This window comes from Rhinolophus hipposideros (genome assembly GCF_964194185.1).
Source record: "Rhinolophus hipposideros genome assembly, chromosome: 11".
NCBI classification, from domain to species: domain Eukaryota; kingdom Metazoa; phylum Chordata; class Mammalia; order Chiroptera; family Rhinolophidae; genus Rhinolophus; species Rhinolophus hipposideros.
This window is the reverse complement of record NC_138057.1, coordinates 40,358,647-40,378,767: the sequence shown is the minus strand read 5'-3', so window position 1 is coordinate 40,378,767 and position 20,121 is coordinate 40,358,647. Positions and strand designations below refer to the sequence as shown.

General features: G+C 38.2%; 1 protein-coding gene across 1 annotated transcript; it reads left to right on the top strand.

Moving 5' to 3' along the window:
* Positions 1-9,475: 9,475 nt before the first annotated feature.
* LOC308504950 (uncharacterized protein C9orf40) lies at positions 9,476-16,754 on the top strand. Its single transcript, XM_081066503.1, has 2 exons — positions 9,476-10,040; positions 13,961-16,754. Exons 1-2 carry the CDS (start codon positions 9,615-9,617, stop codon positions 14,117-14,119), a joined length of 585 nt encoding a protein of 194 aa, XP_080922629.1. The 5' UTR covers positions 9,476-9,614; the 3' UTR covers positions 14,120-16,754.
* The last annotated feature ends 3,367 nt before the right edge of the window (positions 16,755-20,121 follow it).

Sequence of the window (20,121 nt, the reverse complement as noted above, 5' to 3'; positions counted from 1 at the left end):
ACTTGCTTGGTTGTTTCTATCTAAATTAGTGATAATCATAGCCAGGGGAATGTTGGTTAATTGAGCACATATACCAAGAACTATCAAGGAGACCAAGTAGAAGTTCTAGATCCAGCCATTAGTAGAACGAGCACTGGACTTGGCACTTAGATACTCTGGTTTTGTTTTCTTCAACTACTGTTTGTGATCTTGGGCAAGGTGCTTTGAGTTTGTTTCCTCATCTGTATGAGGGGATTGATACCACCTATTTCAAAGGGTTATTATGAGGTCATAAGTTATATGTAAAATATTATATGTGAGTATATGAAAGCACATGGTAGACAATTAAATGTAATTTCAATCTGTGTTGACTGCTGTACAGTGATAGAAAAAGATGAAGATTGGTAACAGAACAATAGTTTTAATAATGTCATCGTGACCCTTTGAAAAAAATTTTGACATGTGCAGGTATAGATTCCAAAAGTTAAGTGGGAATTATAAAGAAGTATAATAATAGGTAATGGGAGAAAGGACACAAGTAAAATTTAATGGAGGGGTACTCTCACTTTGCAAACACGTTACTACATGTCTCTTACATATGTTTGATTATTTCTCTTCAGTGGCTATTTAGAAGTGGAATCATTTAGTCAAAGTGTATGTGCATGTTCAGTCAAGTTGCCTTTCAGAAAGACTACCAATTTTCATGCCATCAGCAGTGCTTGAGAATAACTGCATCCATTCCCTGGCCAAAACTGGAAATTGCTAATCTTTTCATTTTTGTCTATATGATAGGAAAAAGTGGTATCTAATTTTAATATTCATTTCTTTAACCATCAGGGAAGTTGAGCAATTGTGGAAGTTTAATAGCCACGGAGAGGTGTCCTTAATCTACCAGTTTGTCAGCTTTCACCAACAGACCACATAGGCCATGGGCAATAACTCAAAAGTTAGTAAAAATGGAGCAAGGTTCATCAAAGGGAAGATTGACCAGAGTCATGAGGATTAATTTGAGTTCTATCCACTGAGAGGAGTGACCACATCTGCTTTTGGTTTTACATAGCTGGCACTGAGGCTGAACAGTGGCAGCAGCCCATGGAACCCCATTAGGTTTCAATTTAGCCAATCAGTGATCTAGGCCCAGGAGTTTAGGGGAGTGTTTGTGAGTCAGGAGCCCCACTGAGCCAGCAGCTTTGCTATAGGAGCAAAGAAATTTTACCCCCAAAGGAATTAGCTGCCACTGTTTTCATAGCACCAAAGAGCTGTTGAGGACAGGCCAACTACACTCCTGAATATGCTATTTCAGTTTGCCTTACTAAGCTTGTTGGCTCCTTTTCACTTTGTTATGTATCAAGTACAAGTTGATCCATCCCCAAATGGGGATGTCAAACCAGAGTCACAAAGCTTCCATGAGTCATGTGGTCAGTTTCAACAAAAACTTAGTGGTAGGTTAATAGCTGCCTTCTTTTGTGTAAAGGTATGTTTGTGACAGTGTCAGGCAGTTGGTGCTATAGTAGTACCTGGCCATGGCCTCCGTATTTTAGCAGTCATTAAGTCTTTGAAGCTGTGGCTTCTCTTTCTCCTTTTGGGGTCTATGTTATTTCTGCTGGGCCACGCAGGAGGAGACAGTCGATGAAGTAGTCCTTGAACGTGACACTCATGGGAAGGAGAAATGCAGGCATATATCAATTCCATCATACATACATTAATTTATAATTTCTGGTGTGCGGTGCTTTAAAAATAGTCCACAGACTCTCATACTCCTCCCTCTGGGACAGCCTAATGCCCCTCCCTTTTTTTTATGTCTTTAAAGATATCATTCCATTTTTTTGATGAGTACCCTGCTGAAATTCTTATCTGTATCCCTGCAAATATGTTTCTTTTTTTCTCTGGCTGCTTTTAATATTTCCTCTTTAATTTTCAGTAGTTTCACTATGCTGTGTCCAGGAGTGTGTGTTTTATTTGTTTTTGGAATTTATTCTGTTTGGTGGATCTATGGTTTGATATATTTTCACTATTTCTAAAATGTTCTTTGCCACCTCATAGAGTGACCCACTTATAGTGCTAAAGATGCCCACAAGCACTAGATTATGTTACAGAAGAAGATCCTTGAGTTTAGGAAACCTTAATCTTTTATGATAGGCCATCAGTAAGTGTGCCTGACTTTTTGCCCTAGTAGAAGACATACAGGATAATAAACAAACCTGCTCATAGAGAGACACTGCCTCTGTCTTACAAGCCTGTTCACTGTACACATATCCTTGAAAAGATTATATGGAATAAAAGTAGCCAGTATCTCTGCTTGCAAGATATGCTAAAATGCAAAAGACCCCAGGAAAATTATCTTCCGACAGAAAATAAGAGAAGTCAGAAATTCTAAGTGTTGGCTATAGTGGAGAAACTTGTCACCCACACAAGACACCAGTGACACCAACATACCATATTTTGCCGTGTATAATATGCACTTTTTTGCCAAAATTTATGAGGGAAGAATAAGGATGCGCATTATACATGGGTAGTACTAATTCCGTATCTATATAAATGTTTTTAATTCTTTTATATATGCTTATGGGTTAAAAGTGTAACTCTAGAAATCAATAACAATATCCAAAATAATACCCTGGAATACGATAATCGGTTTTGTTGAACTTACAACAAACTTGCAATGATAAAGAGTTCTTGGCCTTCTATGATGCGTAAATATCGTAAATTTGTTACCGATACATTACAATATTTTGTACCTTGTATCTGCTCTTGTGTTTTTATATTTGTTACATAAAATGTATTGTACCATAACATGTTTTTTTTAAATGCTAAAATTCCTTTATAATACAAAAAACAAGTACATAAATGTAAACAAATAAAAATTTGAATTAAAAAATTGAAAGATTTTTTTCCCTAAATGTTTGGGCCAAAAACGTGGGTGCAAGTTATACAAGGCAAAATACAGTCATCTGAAGTAGTTGAAGTAGTCCAAAATTTTGAGCCATATGCCCTCCACCACCCATTTTCCTCAGTTTCCCACCCTATTTACTATTGATGATAGTATCCTCCCAGGAACATTTGTGCAATACTAAAACAATATGTGCACACACACATATATGTATCAATATGTATATCGATATATACACACACACAGATATATAGATATATATACTTTTTAATATATTTGTGGGCTATAAATATTGTGCACCTTTTTTGACTGTTTTGCTGATCTATATCCATACACATAAATTTACTTCATTTAATAAATTTGCACATCATCTCAGTTGACACACACCCATCTGCTATTCAGCATTATATTACAATGAATAGTCCTATATCTCATTGTTTCCATTGTCAGTACTATATCTGGAGTATACGTGTTTAAAAGTAGAAATGCTGAATGTGTGTGCATTTTTAAAATTTCACAGGTGGTGCCAGAAGGCTTTCTTAAAAGGTTATACTTTACAAGGAGAGTATCTTTCTCCATATCTTCACCAACGCAACCTATTATTAAACATTTTAGCGATGGCCCATCGCTATGTATGTTGAAAATTGTAGTACAATATTTTGAAAAAACAATGTCTCTCTGTCTTTGAGGTGGAGGCACTTTACCATCACATACAGCCTGAGCAAGGATGGAATAAAGTGGAGGAAGGTAGACCTAGCCAGTATCCCAGCCTCACTATTTACTGTGTGATCTTCACTTCTTTATTCATTGCACAAATATTTATTGAGATCCTACATTGTGTCAGGCACCAGACTTGGTCTTGGGGATGCAGAAGTCAACAAGACAGATACTATTTCCCCCACCACAGAGCGTATATAGCAGAGGAATGATATCAAACAAGTGATGATATAATTGTAAGAATTACAACCATTATAAAGGACAGATACGGGGTGCTCTGAGCATATATAAGTGAGTAGGAGAATATCAGAAAAAGCAAGACCCACCTATGTATGTTGTCTCCAAGAGATTAAAAAGATACACTATGCAAATGGTAAGCATAAGAGTGCTGGAGTGGCTATTTAAATACCAAATGAAGATGACTTCAAAATGAACAGCATTACCAGAGAGATATTTCATAAGGACAAAGAGTCAATATATCAGAGATGTAAAAATCTTGTGTGCCTAACAACAGCTTCAAAATACATAAACAAAAATTTGTAGAACTAAAGGCAGAAACAGAAAAATCTACCATTCTAAGTTGAAGATTTTAACATCCCCTTCTTAGCAATTAATAGGACAATTAGACAAAAATCAGTAATGACATATAAGATCTGAAAAGCAACCACCTTAATCAGACATTTATAGAGCACTATGTCCAACACGTGCAGAAAACTTTTTTTAAGTGTACATAGCACATGCACTATGATAATTCATGCTGGATCATAAGTCTCAATTTGAAAGGATTAAAATCACAGTATGAATTGAAGATACAATTAAATTAGAAATCAGTAACAAAAGATAATCAAGGAAAACTTCAGATATTTGGAAAATTAACACATTTATATGATCCAAAGTTCAAAACAGATATTGCCAGGGAAATTAGAGAGTATTTCAAACTGGAAGATAATGAAATACAACATACCAAATTTGTGGGTTGCAGCTAAAGCAGTGGTACAGGGAAATTTATAGCTTTAAATGTTTATATTTGAAAAGAAGGCTAAAATCAGTGACCTTAGGTTCTACCAGAAGAAGCTAGAGAAAGAAGAACAGAGTAAACCTAAATTAAGTAGAAATCAATGAAGCAGAAAACAGAGAAAGAAAATGTTATGACAACAAATTTGACGTGAATGAAATGGACAAATTTCTTGAGTTATATCTGGTGCTACTTACAACTTGAGGTAAAACTAATTTCAATTTCTAATGGAGCTTTTTTAAGAGCCCAGGAACAGCAACAATAACTCCGAGAATGTCAAAAAAAAGGGGAGAGGGACACTTTACAAGAAATATGAAGTGTCTAGGAATAACTAAACAAAAGATACATAAACTAGAAACTAATATAATATTGACTGTCAACTGTAATTGAAGCCAAAAAATTTTTTATGGAAGTAAAAAGATACATAAACTATGGTAAGAATTACAAAATATTGAAAGACATTTAAAAAGATCTAAATAGAAAACTATGTCATGAATAGGAAGAGGGCTCCATATTGGAAAGATGACAGTTTTCCCCAAGTTGATCTATAGTTTCAATGCAGGTACAATCAAAATTCCAAGAGAAGAACATAATGTTATAAAAGATGACTATATATGGGAAAGCAAAGGGCCAAGTAGTCAACATACTTCTGAAAAACAAGAAATATGTGGGGGACTGCTGTACAGATATCCAAAACTTATTAAAAAGCTATAGTAATTAAAACACTTGTATTACAAGCCCAAGATAGCATACTGACCAATCAAACTGAATCTTTAGCTGCCAAACAATTGCGTGTATTTTTGAAAACTTATGACAAAACTGGTACTGCACAGCAGCGAGGAATGGACAACTATTCAATATATGGTGTTGAGAACGTTATTCCATATGGGGAAGAAAAATGATCTTGAGTTTATTCACACCACACATACACATAAATCAATTCCACATGGATGAAATATGTAAATATGGAAGCAAAAATATAAAACATCTAGAACTTGGGACAGGAAAGGATTCATTAAACAAAATGTAATATGTGCAAACCAGAATAGAAAAAATTGATTAACTACATTAAAATTAAAATACCATAGACAGTGAAAATATAAACTGGTGAAGATATTTATAATATTTACAACACCCATTACCCACAAGAAACTTGCTTTCAAGATTATATGAATACATGACAAAAGATTTAGCAGTCCTTTTATAAAAGGCTAGATAACTAAGTTGGACCAAGAAGAGACTGGTCTTGAAGTGGTGAAAGGGCCTACTCCTGAAACGGGGGGAAAAAAAGCATAAACTATAAACAATTAAAAGATTGATAATTTAGACCATATTTAATACTTGTTCAACAAAAGGTACCATGAAGAGAAAAGAGCCATAAGTTCTACTCTAGGAATGTCCATAAACATATAAAAAGATGTCCAACTTCACCGGGGAAATACATACTGAGGCCACAATGAGATACCATTTCACATTGCTCATATCAAACCATACTAAGTTAATTGGTAAGAATGGCTAAGTCAACTCTCATCCAAAACTAGGAGTGTAAACTGGTAAAAAGCACTTTAGACAACTTTGGTATTACCTAGTCCAGGTGAAGATAAACATACTCCACAACTCAGTAATTCCAGTCTATATAAAATATGAAGACCAGACAATTAAGTTTGTGAATTCATCCTAGAAAAAGTGCTACATATCTCTTTGCTGAATATCACTATGGTCACCTTTGAAGTACTCCCCTTGGGAAGCTGTGCACCAATGCCAGCACCTAGTCCACCCTGCAAAGCAATTTTGGAACTCTTTTTCTGGAATGGCCATCAGAGCTGTCATCTTATTACCCTGGATGTCCTGAATATCAACAAAATGTCTTCCTTTAAATATTTCCTTTAACTTCAGATAAAGAAGTAATTGGGGACCAGATCAGGTGAGTAGGGATGGTGTTCCAATATAGTTGTTTACCGACTACCAGCTAAAAACTCCCTCAAAGACAGGACTGTGAGCTGGTGCATTGTCGTGATGCAAGAGCCAAGCATGAATTGTTGGGGAAAAGTTCAGGTCGTTTTCTTCTAACTTTTTCACACAGCCTTTTCAGCACTTCTAAATAGTAAACTTGGTTAACTGTCCAGTTGGTACAAATTCATAATGAATAATCCCTCTCATATCAGTAAAGACTGGCAACATCATTGCAACAAGTTCTCAAACTTAATTGTCAGACCTTGTAGACTGTCTTGCACATGACAGAAAATCAAGAACAAGTATGTTCATAGCACACTATTTGTACTGCAAAAATCTGAAAAAACTCAAATGTTTATCGACAATGGAGTAGATTCATGATAAAATACTATATTCAAAATAAATGACTGAAATACCATTACATGCATAAAAATATGAAATGTAAAATAAGGAAAATAAGAAAGCATAATCCCAATTTTTTACATGGGCAAAAGACTTGAACCTTTTACCAAAAAAGCAAATGGCAAATAAGCACTTAAAAGATGTTCAACATCATTAATCATTAAGGAATGCAAATGCAAATTAAAATTAAAATTATAATGAGATACGTAATTTAAAAGATTAAAATTAAAGCCTGACCATACCATTCATTGGAAAGAATGTGTAGGAACTGGAATGCTCATGCATTGTTGGTGGTCACATAAAATGTTACAACCACTTTGGAAACCAGTTTGGCAGTTTATTAAAAAGTTAAACATACACCTACCATATGCTCCAGCCATTCCACTCCTAGGTATTTACCCAAGAGAAAAGAAAGCCTATGTTCACACAAAGCCTTACACACAAATGTTTTCAGCAGCTTCATCTGTAATAGTCCCAAAATGGAAGTAACCTACATGTCCATCAACAGGTGAATGGATAATAAATTATGATACATCCATACAAATACTACTGGGTAATAAAGAGTAATGAACATGTAACATGGGTGAATTTCAAAATAATTGTGCTGAAAGAAGCCACATAAAAAGAGTATATATACTGTAAGATTCCATTTATATAAAACTCTAGAAAACGCAAATTAATCTATAACAACAAAGTAAAGCAGGGGTTACCTTGCTGGGGAAGGAGGGAGGCATTACAAAAGGGCAAGAGGAAACTTCTTCTAGGGGTGATGGATCTGAGCATTCTCTTAATAGTGGTTCTAGTGTCATGAGTATACACATATAAATTCAGCAAATCCAACACTTTAAATATATATAGGATATTTTATGTCCAAAAAATGGCCTCAATAAAGCTGTTAACAAAACAGCAACACTAAAAATGTTATTTAGGAATACATACACAGGTGAGGAAATTACAAAGGAATGATTGACTCAAAATTCAAAAGCAATTAGCTGGAGTTGGGGAAAGGAGGGTGGTGCCAGTAGGAGAGGCACGAGGGACCTTGTCATGTTCTCGGACTACGAGCAATATTCTGTATCTGAAACCGAGTGTTGGGTATCGTACTGTCATTCTTTCAAATACATATACGTTTTATACAACCTTTTGCATAGATGAATTTCACAATTTAGAAAAAAAAAAAAAGTCTGGAGAGGACTACAAAGCAATGAAACTATTTGCTAAACTGCACTTTTATTATTTGGGGGCAGGATATTCTCCAAACCTTTCAAATCAAAGTAAGCTCTTCGATGTGTAATCTGGGCCACTGGTTTGAAAATGGCCAACTCGTCATCTGTTTGAGACCGGTGGGTTATCGATTTCAAACAAGAAGGAATGGAAAGATCAAACAGAAAAGCTATCGTTTATTACCTAACTTAGATTTCTGGGTTTATTAAGTAAGGAGTTGCCCTGTTCTCTCACAACCTCGAAGTGTAAGGGGAGCGGGGTAATTCAATACAGGTAGTAGCTACCGGAGGACAATTATGTTTCTTGCACACATTTTCTCTAGATCGCAGCAGTCTCTCCTTTGAAAGCATTTACGTAAAATTACCTTCCTCACATTTTTGTTCACTGGGTTAGCCTTTAGCAACTATTCCGTCACGGTAAATAGACAGCTGTTATCCCTTCCTCATTTTGCTGCACATCACGATTTTGTTGCTAAGGAAGGTCTTGGAAACTCACTGGGATCACCGCACCGAATAAGCAGGGAATTCTGTGCGCTTCCCACGTAATTTCAGAACCAAACGATTTTAGGTTTCAGGTGGAAAATAGCTGTGCTCCAGGCTTGGCTCTCGAATGAGTCATTTTGGAGGAGCTGCACATCTCTGCAACTTCATCAATACATTTTTAATCAGAAGATCTTCAAGGCATGGTACACACCTCACTTTTAACAGCAGCCACTGCAAAACATACAATTCGTTGGGATTTTGACCTTGCATGTTGGTTTTAGCTACTTCCCTCAGACCCGACCCCCGTCGAGGAGTCTGACTCTAATAATCACAGAGGGCCAGAAGCTCTTAACACTAGTTTATTAAGTTTGTATAATCTCTTTGAACGTCCGGGAGACATCCCCGTGGCCACTGATTCGAGGAAGGGAATATTAACATACACATTTTAAAGGTCTTAAGCCTAAAGCGCTTTACTAAGCGCGGGATTTGCACCCTTTCCCCACCCCTGAAATAACAAGGCCACGCCCTCCGTAGGGAACTCGCCTGGGCCTTTAATAAACCCGCCCAGACTTTCCCACCTCCCCCTGGGAGGCGCACTTCCGGCCGCGGGGGCGCTCGGGAGCGCGCTCGGCGAGCCTCCACCAACCAGCGGCTCCGCCTGACTGGCGCGAGTGTGCGAGCGCACGTTTGTGCGCAGGTTCGAATATCCGCCGTTTCGCGGTTGCCCCCAACGTCCGGCCGCCCCTCCGCGGCTGCGAGCGCCGTGCGCGCGGGCAGGGGAGAACCCCGCCGCCCCGCCCCCTCCAAGCCGCCCTTCCCACCGTCGTGTCGCCGCCTCGCCCCAACGGAGTCTTGGCCCTTCTGGGCGCGCTCCGCCCCCACCCGCCGCCCCCGCCGCTGTCGGCGCTCGGTCTCCCGCGCCCGGCGGGCTCTGCCCGAGCCTCTGGGGCCCATGGCCAAGCGGCGTGCGGCCGAGCCGCTGACGTTCCACGTGCCTTGGAAGCGGCTCCTGCTCTGCGACTTTCCGGAGGCGCCGCCACTAGCGCGCTGGGTCCCGCCGCCGGCGGTGTCGCATCCCGGGCAGCCCCTCGGCGTCTCGGAGCTGCCCCGAAAGCGCAGGATCGACGCGGCGGTGATGACTGAGCCGTCGGCATCGCCGAGCAACCGCCGCGATGGAGGGGACCCCAGTGCTCCCGGCGGCGCGGAGCGTGAGGGCCGCGACGTAGAGACCGGCGAGCCGCCGCTGCCGCCGCCGCCCGAGCAGCCCCGCGGGCCGGGGGAGGAGCCGCGGGATGACCTGCCCCCTCGGGGCCGTGGCGGTGACGGGGCGGGGCGCACGGAGTCCCCGCGGGGAGGCTGGGGGCCGGCGCCGCGCCAGGTAGGGGCTGGGGGCGGGGCGGGCTGGGGGCCCCGGGGGCGGGGGCCCGCCTTTTCCCTGGCTCTGCGGCCCCTGGGAAGGAGCGGAGAGGCCGTCTAGACCCGTGTCCGTCGGCACGTCCCAAAAGGCGAGACGCCGGGGTCGCTGCACCGGGAGCGGGCGCCGGCCCCAGGCTGCACCGCCTGCGAGGGCTCCGGACGCCGCCGGGGCAGCGAGTCCCTCGGGCCGGAAGCCTTTCGCTGCAGTGAGGACAGCGCCGTGGAGCGACATAGACGCGGCCTGGCAGCGCCAGCGCTCGTGGTGGGAGCGGGACGCGGCGTGGGTCGGGACGCGCGGGAGTTGGGTGACGACGGTGGCCGAGGCGCAGGCAGACGCAGCCCGGAGGCCGCGCAGCTTGAGAAAGGCGGAGCGCGCCTTCCTTGGGTCAAGGACGGGTTTTGTGGAGTTCTGGGTGGGTTTGTTTCCAAAGCGGCGACCCGTGCGGTAGGCGTCAGGCAAAGGCGTTGTCACTCCGCCTGGTCCTAGGAGATAGGATGCTGTGGGAAAGGACCCTGGCCCCACGGCACGGCCTAGGTGAGGACCCCTGGCGGGTTCCTGTCCCGGGGAAGCGAGTCTGCTCGTCTCGGCACCTCGCAGGGTGCATTTATCTAGGGCTGTGCCCTTTACGTGTGGCAGCCACGAGCCCTGACGCAACCGAGCACCCGAACTGTGGCTAATCCAAGTGCAGACGTGCGGTAACTGTGAAAGACACATTCCGAGGTCTCAGAAAGTTTTATATGGATTACTTATTGAAATAAGTTGGAGATACTGGACTGAATAAGGTAGATTAAAATTCATTTCACCTGTTTTTTTTTTTTTAATTTTTTTAATACAGCCACTAAACATTTTAAATGATGTTTGTGGCTGGCGTTCTGTATTTATTTGACAGCTTGAGGAATTCGAGACTTAGGGATTCAGACTGCTTTTTGGTAGTTTGCTGTGGACTTACGGGGAGCTTTGGAGATTGGAGAGCCACGTGTAGGGCCCAGCAGCCACCAAACTCTCTTCAGCCGCTGCGTCATAGCGGCCGCCCCACGTCGCTCCCTTGTCTTAAGTAGCTTATGCAGAATTTTTCAAATACCTGGCCTCTCCCGGAAAAAAAAAATAATAATTTGAGGTTCCTTTGCATGACTTGTTCTTGGTGAAAAACCCGATAAGATCATGAGAATTTTATAGTTGGGCCAGATCTTTTCCTGTCTTGAGAAATTATCTTTTAGTCATAACCATGATGAGCATTTCTGGATGAAATTATAAATTGTAAATATCTATACCTCCAGCTTCCTTGGAATTTAGGAAGCAAAAGCCTTAGTTAGACTTTTCTTCAGATTGCTTTTAGGTGTTCAAAATCGGCTTACTTAAAACCGAATGATAGCACTTAGGTTTTGAAAAGAGAATAAAGAATTAGGATTTCCAGTTAAATCATGTCCGGTCCCAATGTGCAAAACCTAAAAAAAACAGAATGATAGTCATCCAAACATATTTGATACGGAGGTAAGTACTGTAGTTTGAAAGCTTTCCTCTTCGGATCCCACCCATGCATAGGCTTGTCTTTTCTACCAGAATATATGGGCTGCAGTATGCCACAAATTGATAAGGAAATAGGGACATGACAGGCAAAGAAGAATGTTTTAGTAGACGCCCGACTAGAATCTCCTAGACACACCTGTGTCTTCTACAGTAGTGACTGGACCCGGCAGCTCTCCTGTAGTCACTGCAAGCTCTTGACGGTAAACAAGCTTGGCTCTGGGGGTTCCTTTTTCACCGGGACTAGTCCCCTGTTCTCTTTTCTTTTGGCAAAAGCCCAGGAACCTTCTTGTTCCTTAAGCTGTTTCTCTTCTGCAAACTTAAGAGAGAGAGGTGTTCAGCTTTCTTCTTCCTGCCTCCAAAGATGCAGCTTTTTTTGTTTTAAAGGTTTTACATATAATTAGCAAGGGATAAAACACGGAGAAGTTAAAAAGCTTTTTCAGTTCACACAGCAAATGTCTCTGGTTCCTGTTGTGCTCAGAATAAAGCTTAAGTCCCTGCAATCACCCTTGGGATCTCATTTAGGAAAAATTTTCTCAAATATGCCTTTTCTATTTGAAGATGCAATCTGGGCAGAATAATGGTACTTCTTTTCTGTCCTAGAACCTCAGAATAGTTCCTGAGTTGTTTCAGGTTTTTGTTTTCTACCAGAGAAATAAAACCAAGCATTACATCATTAAATATTCATACTTTCTCATGTTAGTGCCACTTTATGCAGATTCGTTGCTGTTAGTGCTCACCCTTACTGTTAGATATTTTTAATAGGAAGTAAGCAAAAATGTTTTCTGTTGGAAGAAAGTGATTAATGATTCATAGGTTTGGGATATAATGCCAGGCAATAATGAGCAGTTAGAGTGCTAAACCTTAATTCACATGAGAGTCCTATGTTTTACCGATTAGGAGACATTTAAGTCAAGATCAGAGTTGGTGGTGGAGTTAGCATGCAGACCCAGGTCTGTCTGGTGACAGAGTTGGTGCTCTTAGCTACTAGGTTATACTGATAGCATTAAAGGATCTTATTTTGGTCCATGTTTATAAGTAGGTAATTTGAACAAGAGATTTTTTTCCCCCAGTGGGCAAAAAAATAGACCCTTGTTTTTCACCCTATTTGTTTATTAAAGTGAATTTTTTCTTGGCATCCTTTGAATTATTACATCTTTATTCCAGTGTTAAGAAATTCCAGAGAGACCCTTAATTCTCTAAGTTTTAGTGTCTAAGGCACTGAATAAACTTCTTAGTGAGATTTCCTTACAAACCTGCTCTTAGTAAAGTAGCCATATGCAGCTATTGAGCATTGAAATGTAGCTAGTCTAAATAGTGCTGCAAGTGTAAAATACCTGCCAGATTTTGAAAACTTAGACAAAAAGGTTGTAAAATACCTCATTAATTTTAAAAATATTGACCATGTTGAAATGGCAACAGTTTAGATGTATTAGGTCAAATACTAAGTTTAGGTATCTTTTTTTTTTTTTAACTGTAGTTACTAGAAAATTTTAAATTATATATGTGGCTCCCATTATATTTCTGTTGGATAATGCTTAGGTTCTATGAATCTAACATAAGGACATAACATAGACTACAGCTATATAGATATTCATCTGGGAAGGGTGTTAACCCTTGGGAGCCTGCACATAATGATTCCATTGGTACTTCCTTTGGACAAAGTATTTTTGGGATGCTTTAGAAATTCTGGCCAATTCTGAACTTCATTAGAACATCAGCTTCGCTTCATAGTTACTTGAAACTTTATAGTCATTCAGAATAAGCTGTGGAATTTTTAAGGCGCTAGCACTCACTTGGATTTATCAATTTTGATACATTGATTTAAAAGTCATGCCTTATTCCAAATGATATTTAATAAAATGATCAGTTTAAGATTTTCTTGCTATTTACCATGTGTATATCCTAATACTTTGTATAAGATTGTCAAAATATTTTAGCCTATGTAAAGTCAATCCCTTAAAATACCAAACCTCAAGAAAAAGTCCAAAAATAAGTTTTAAGGTATGTGTGTATTTTTTTAATAAAAATGTTTTCCTCACTGAAAGGTAAAACATTTCAAGACTGTTTTCATATGTTTTCTTTGGTTGAAAATGGAAGAAAATTTCTCAGCAGAGATATTCTTGAAGGAAACTTTTTAAATTTGAACTAACAAATACTTTCACAAATACATAAATACGAAAATGCACAGATTTGATTGAGTCCGTGAAGTAGTTTGATTAGATAGAATTAAAAATGTATATTTGTTGAAGATACAAAATAAAAGGCTGCAAAATCTTAAATGTTTGCTTTTACAAAAATTTTACTTCCTGAAAAAACTTTCTAAGTCGTTGATGTGCGTTTCTTTCCCCCTCAAGCTCAATGAAGAATTTTGGCAGTATAATACCTTCTTGTACTGGAGAAATCCTCTACCCCCTATTGATCTGGCAGACGTTGAGGATGTCAGTGAAGACAACCTGACAGAAGCAAAGCCTCAGTGCAAGAAGGAAGTGGTTGAAATTGACATGGAATCCTGACAGAGGAGCTGAAGAATGGGTTTTTCTGAATTGGAGGAGACATCTCTAAGTGAATTTATGTATTCTTAAGGAAAATAGTTATTTTCCATACTTGATGTGATTTCATTCCCAAACCTGAAAAATGAGGAAAAGTTGTTTTAAAGATAAATGCCTGTACTGTAGTCACTACTGAAACTCCCAATAGGATTTGTCAAGGATATAGTGCAATTATAGGGGAAGTATTTTATGTATGCATTCTTAAAAATGTATGATTCGATTCTAAATTTGAAGGTACAGATCATATAAAAAGGAATTCTGACAGTTTTAGAAATAGGTGGGAAACACTCAAATATGTCTCTCTGCACCAAAAAGTTCATCTGTGGTACATGAAATGAATATTGTTTTATAAGTATTAATAAAATGCTTTCTAATACACTTTATTGACTCTTATGAACAAAGAGTTGACTTAAATATCTATGCAAACTTAAAATGTGGGCGTTTCTTTATGAAAGCTGTTATTGTAAAAGAGCTTTCTAGATGTGAAATGGAATTTCCTTTTGGGTAGCCTGTTTGTATAACTTCCAATATTTGATGTTAAACTCTGCTTTGGGCCCTCAAAAATGGATAAAGAACAATGAGAAATGAGTAGGTGTTTCCCTTCCCCCTTTCTCAGAATAAGGAAAGAAGTTTATTGCATTTTTTAAATTTCTTGGTTTTGAATTGCCTCGAGGGTATGGTTTTTATTGCTCATTACTTTAGACTTGTAGTTCTCAACACTGACAACACTTCCCAAATCTTTGCCTGGGCCCCACTCTCATTTAATTGTTCTGATGTGGACCCTGGTATAACTATTTTCTAAGCACCAACCCTTCTTCCTCCCCGCCATCCCTCTAATGTGCAGAAAGGTTTGAGAACCACTAGACTAATGGTAGTTTTTCCTGTTTAAAGGAAATAACTAATTTGATCTGAAGCAATGCCTCTTAGTTACCTTTTGTTTTCATTTTGCTCTGTTGATCTCTTTGTTACAACTAAATTATTGTGTTGTTACTATTTCATTGTTAAAGAAATAAAATAAGCAGTTTGTGTTTGAATTATATGACTATCAGTGATTAAGTTAGTTAACTTTTGTATTGTGATCCCAGTGTTGGCTTTGTAATTGAGTAATTGGTCCTTGCTTGTATGTTTTTTATTGTTAATGATATTAGATCCCAAATTCAGGAAGGATGATAAATGCCAATGAGAGTTGGGGGGGGGGGGGAACTATGTTTTGTCTGTCCTGCAGGATTTAAGTATGAGTTGACATTAATAAGAATATTCTAGAACAGAAACAAATCGTACAGTATTGTGGTTAAGAGTTAAGGTTTTGGAGTCAGACATGTTTCAAAGTCCTGTACTGCCACTTTCTAACTGTGTAACATTAAGCAGGTTATTTCTCATTTCCAAATTGCTCACTTGTAAAATGACAAATAATAAATAGTATCTACCTCAGAGAGACTGTTTATTGATGTACTAAGTACCTGCATCATCTTGTTTAATTCTCTATTGTAGGTACAAAAAATAATTTGAATAAACATGTTTCCTACAGTTGTACTTTATTCCACTTTAAATTGCTGCTAGAAGTTTCAGGGTAAGAATTGGAATTGAAGAAATAGCAAGGATAACGAAGTGGGGGAAGCAGTTAAAGTACTGTGGAAAAATATAAAACGGTAAACTTTTCTTCCCTCCTTCTGTTTGACCTAGGGTAGGAAAGGGTCCATTTTCTTTCATGCTCTTCTAGTGCCTGTCACATAGTAGACTCGATAAATATTGAATAAATGGGCATTCTTGTTGGGATAGGACCATTTACAATACTAGGCCATTTTCCCAAAGATGTATGTGTAAAAAGTCCATTGCAGAGATCAAATGGTAAAACATTGGAAATATGCTAAATTTATTATATAATAATGTAAAGACTAAGACATGTCCACCAAATGAACAATAGAAGGTGGTTATTTGATGAGAAATCTCATGGGAAATTGATTAGCTCAGACAACTTTTTCAGGCATAATGTGGCAAATTAAAACCATAAGGTAAAGATTCAGAGAAAATATTTACTGTTAACATTAAAGGTTTCATATAAGTATATTTTAATTAAGCATACATGTCTAATATGTAGACTGGATAATATACATGTAGTGTGTGTGTGTGTGTGTGTGTGTGTGTCTGTGTATAGGTATGTGGAGAGATTTGAAATTCCATTTTTTTTAAAAAGTTACTAAGTAAACCTCAACTTTGCAAAATTTCATTCTTGATAATTGAGATGGAAATTTAAAAGTGATTTTTTTTTCCAAAACAGACTCAGATACAGAGAACAACATGGTTGACAGATGAGAGGAGGTTTGGGGGACTGGGTGGAAAAGGTGAAGGGATAAGAAATACAAAGTGGCAGTTACAAAATAGTTACAAAACAGGGATGTAAAGTACAGCATAGAGAATATAGTCAACAATGTAATAATTGGTGCCAGGTAGATACTAGAGTTACAAGGGGTATCACTTTGTAAGTTATATAACTGTCTAACCACTATGTTGTACACCTGAAACTAATGTAATACTGAATGTTAACTACGTATAATTGAAAAAATACATATTCTCTTGGACCCTGAAAGATAATGTCCAGAGACTACAGTTTCAGTAATACTGACTTTAGGAAACTAAAATCTTAATAATTAGAAAAATAATATTTTATAAAAATAAAATTTCTTTTTATTAAAAAATAAAAGTAGGTGTTGTTTTAAGTTGTATTCCTTTTACCCAGATTCCCTAATGTCACCTCTTACATTACCACAATATGATTAGGAAAATGAAATAATGCTATTAAATGCTATTATGAGGATGTGGAAAGAGTGACTTCAGACAACTCTTCTAAAGGATATGTGTCAAAAACCTAAAACTACAAAACCTATAGGCTGTTTTCAAATTTCACCATTGTGTCACTAATGTCTTTTTCTGGCTCAGATTTCAATCCAGGGTCACATATTTATTTGTAGTATCTTCTGAGTGTCTTCTAATCAAACAATTCTTTGGAATGTCTGCCTCTCATGACCTTGGTACTTTTTGAAAAGTAGCGTTCAGTTGTTTTTCTGGATGGCCATCAATTTTGATTTATCTGATGTTTCTCATAATTAAGCATTTTTGGTTAAGAACTCTATAGAAGTGATGTATTCTCAGTGCAACAAGCTAAGAGGCACTGGATGTCAACTTGTCTCGTTGGGGATTGTAACTTTGATTACTTGGTTAAAGTGGTGTCTGCCAGGTATTTCTGTTGTACACTTTTCTCCTCTGTAATTAATAATTATCTTCTGGAAAGATACCTTCAGACTATGTAAATATCCCATTTCTCATACTCATACCCAGAAATTTTAGAACCTACTGATGATTCTACCTGAAATACTTATTGCTATGGTATATTTCAAAAGATAATTTTCTATTTCCATCATCCCTTCTACATTTATTAATTGGAATTCTACTGAGAGCTTTCCTTTCATCTCCATTTCTTGATTCAATTATTCACATCAGTATAGACTAATGGGTATATATTTTATTCTATGTTATTCTGTCATATCATTATTTTGTTGCACAAATTATCCCAGATTAAGCCATTGGGAGACCCATTAAGTTGGCTCTTGTGCTCTTCCCCTGTCAAAATGTATTTTTTTATTGTGTGAATACTGGTTAACATGGGCAGTGCATTTTTGCATTTACCAGGTTCATGGATGGAAATCCGTGCCAGCTGTACAACACTGTCATTCGCTAAACAATTTGAGCCTTGGCATCCTCTTCAGAAAATGGGGGCACTAATACCGTCAGAGGAACAGAGTGGGATAAAATGATCTGAAGGCTGTGGAAAACCCATAGTGGGCACTAAATACATCTCTCTATATAGTACTTGAAATGCATGTTTTCATTATGTTTCTGATGATAGACACATGGATAAACTAGTATTAGTGATCTCTGACAATACCTGAAGTTGATTGAAGCAAACACTGATAAGAGGTTACTTTTAAGGAATTTAAGCTATCAAATGATCTGGAGTCCACAGACTTTAACAATAATATTCTAGCAATTTATATCTGTTGATGGCTGTCTTGTGTCCTTTTGATGTGACCCTTTGGTAGGCAGAATTCTAAGATGTGTGCCAAGATTCCCAGCCCCTGGTGTAACATCCAGTTATTCGATCAAACACTAATACAGGTACTACTGTGAAGAATTGTACAGATGTAATTAAAGTCCCAAACCAGTTAACCTTAAGATAGGGAGATAATCCAAGTAGGCCTGATCTAATTATATGATCCATTTAACTATGGGTGGAGATGTCAGAGACAGAGGAAATCAGATGCAAAGCGTGGGAGGGATTGGACATGAAATTAATTCTGGCTTTGAAGATGAAGGGAGCCATGTGCCATGAACCTGAGAACAGGCTCCAGAGGTTAAGAGTGAGTCCCCATGGCCAGCCAGCAAAGAAACGAGGACTGTATGTCCACAGTATATTTATTTTCTCAGTTCTCAAATATACATAACATAGTTTGGGAACTGCTAACACACACTTCTGTGAAAAACAGGCCTACTACTCAGAGTGAAATATTGGTATACACTTTTTGTCTTTATCTTTTGGATATTCAATTAAAATATTGTTTTCCAAAGTTAGGTTGATTTTTTTTTTCCCATCCCTCCCTTCAGAGTGGTTATGTTATTTATTTGTAATATAGTTGGATTCATTTGCTTCTGTTTCTATTTCAGTTTTGACTTCCCATCTATTTTTTTAATTTTATAAGTTTGTAAAACATTCACATAATTCCATAAGTCAGAACTATACAAAAACATGTAATAAGTCACTCCCCCATTTTTATTCCCCATTTTTATTCCCCTAGTTTTCCCACTTTGTTCCCCTTACCTCTGTAAGCAAACAATCTCATTAGCTTCTGGTTTGTTCTGGTGTTTTGTTTTGTACTAATGGTCAGATACACATATAATTTCTACTTAGTTCATACATTTATAATTCATAACAAATTTATAATTAAACTATTTTTCAAATAAATGGGTATTGAACATGGGAAATAGTTTACAAAAGAAAAAATATACAAGAGCATGAAAAATAAACATTTCTGCTCAATTGTGATCCCAAATTTTAAACAAGATACTATTTTCTTATATGAACTGGCAAAAGTTACAGATAATGCTTTATTTTATCAAAGCCTTTCTGAAAAGCAATTTGGCAGTATGCTTTAAGACCATTATTGTAATCTTTAAACTAGTAATTATCTTAAAATGTATCCTAAGGAATTTATCTGAAAACTAGATGCAAATTTACATATCAGTGTTATTTGTAATAGTAAAATATTAGAAATAAGTAAAAAATAGCTTTTAAGAAAATGGATAGATAAGTAAAATATGTATAATAGAACCCAAATGAAATCATAAAATGATGTTATTTAAAGTGTTTTAATGATATAGGAAAATGTTTTAAAATAAGTGAGCAAAAAGTGAGGACACTCAGAGCTGATCAGACGGAGTAAGCTCACTATACTCTTTCACACTAATTACAACTAACAGCTTTAGTTAAAATGCACCTGTGGTCTCTGAAAACTAAATGAAAGCATTACTAGATTGGGATTGGAAATCAAACTTGGTAAAGCAACTTACACAGAGCTAAGTTATCTGGTTTTATTTCTTACTCTTTCACTCCTAGCTTTGAACCAAAAATGAACACCCAACAGAACTTCAGTGGCAGTATGGGCAGCCCAAACTCTAAGAGTAACCTATCTTTTTGACCAGAAGACCAGGAAAAGGAGCTGCTTTGAGCAAGAGAGTGGGAGGAATTCTGAAGACGAGAGAGCTAGGTAAGTGAGCCCATAATTCTGTATGTAAACTGGCACTAGTTCTAGGCTTATCCCTTAGGTACATATGCATGAGACAAATTGAAAGCCATATAGCAAAGGCTTTGAGAACTAAACCACAATGTAAACTTCCACCCAAATTCCACACTA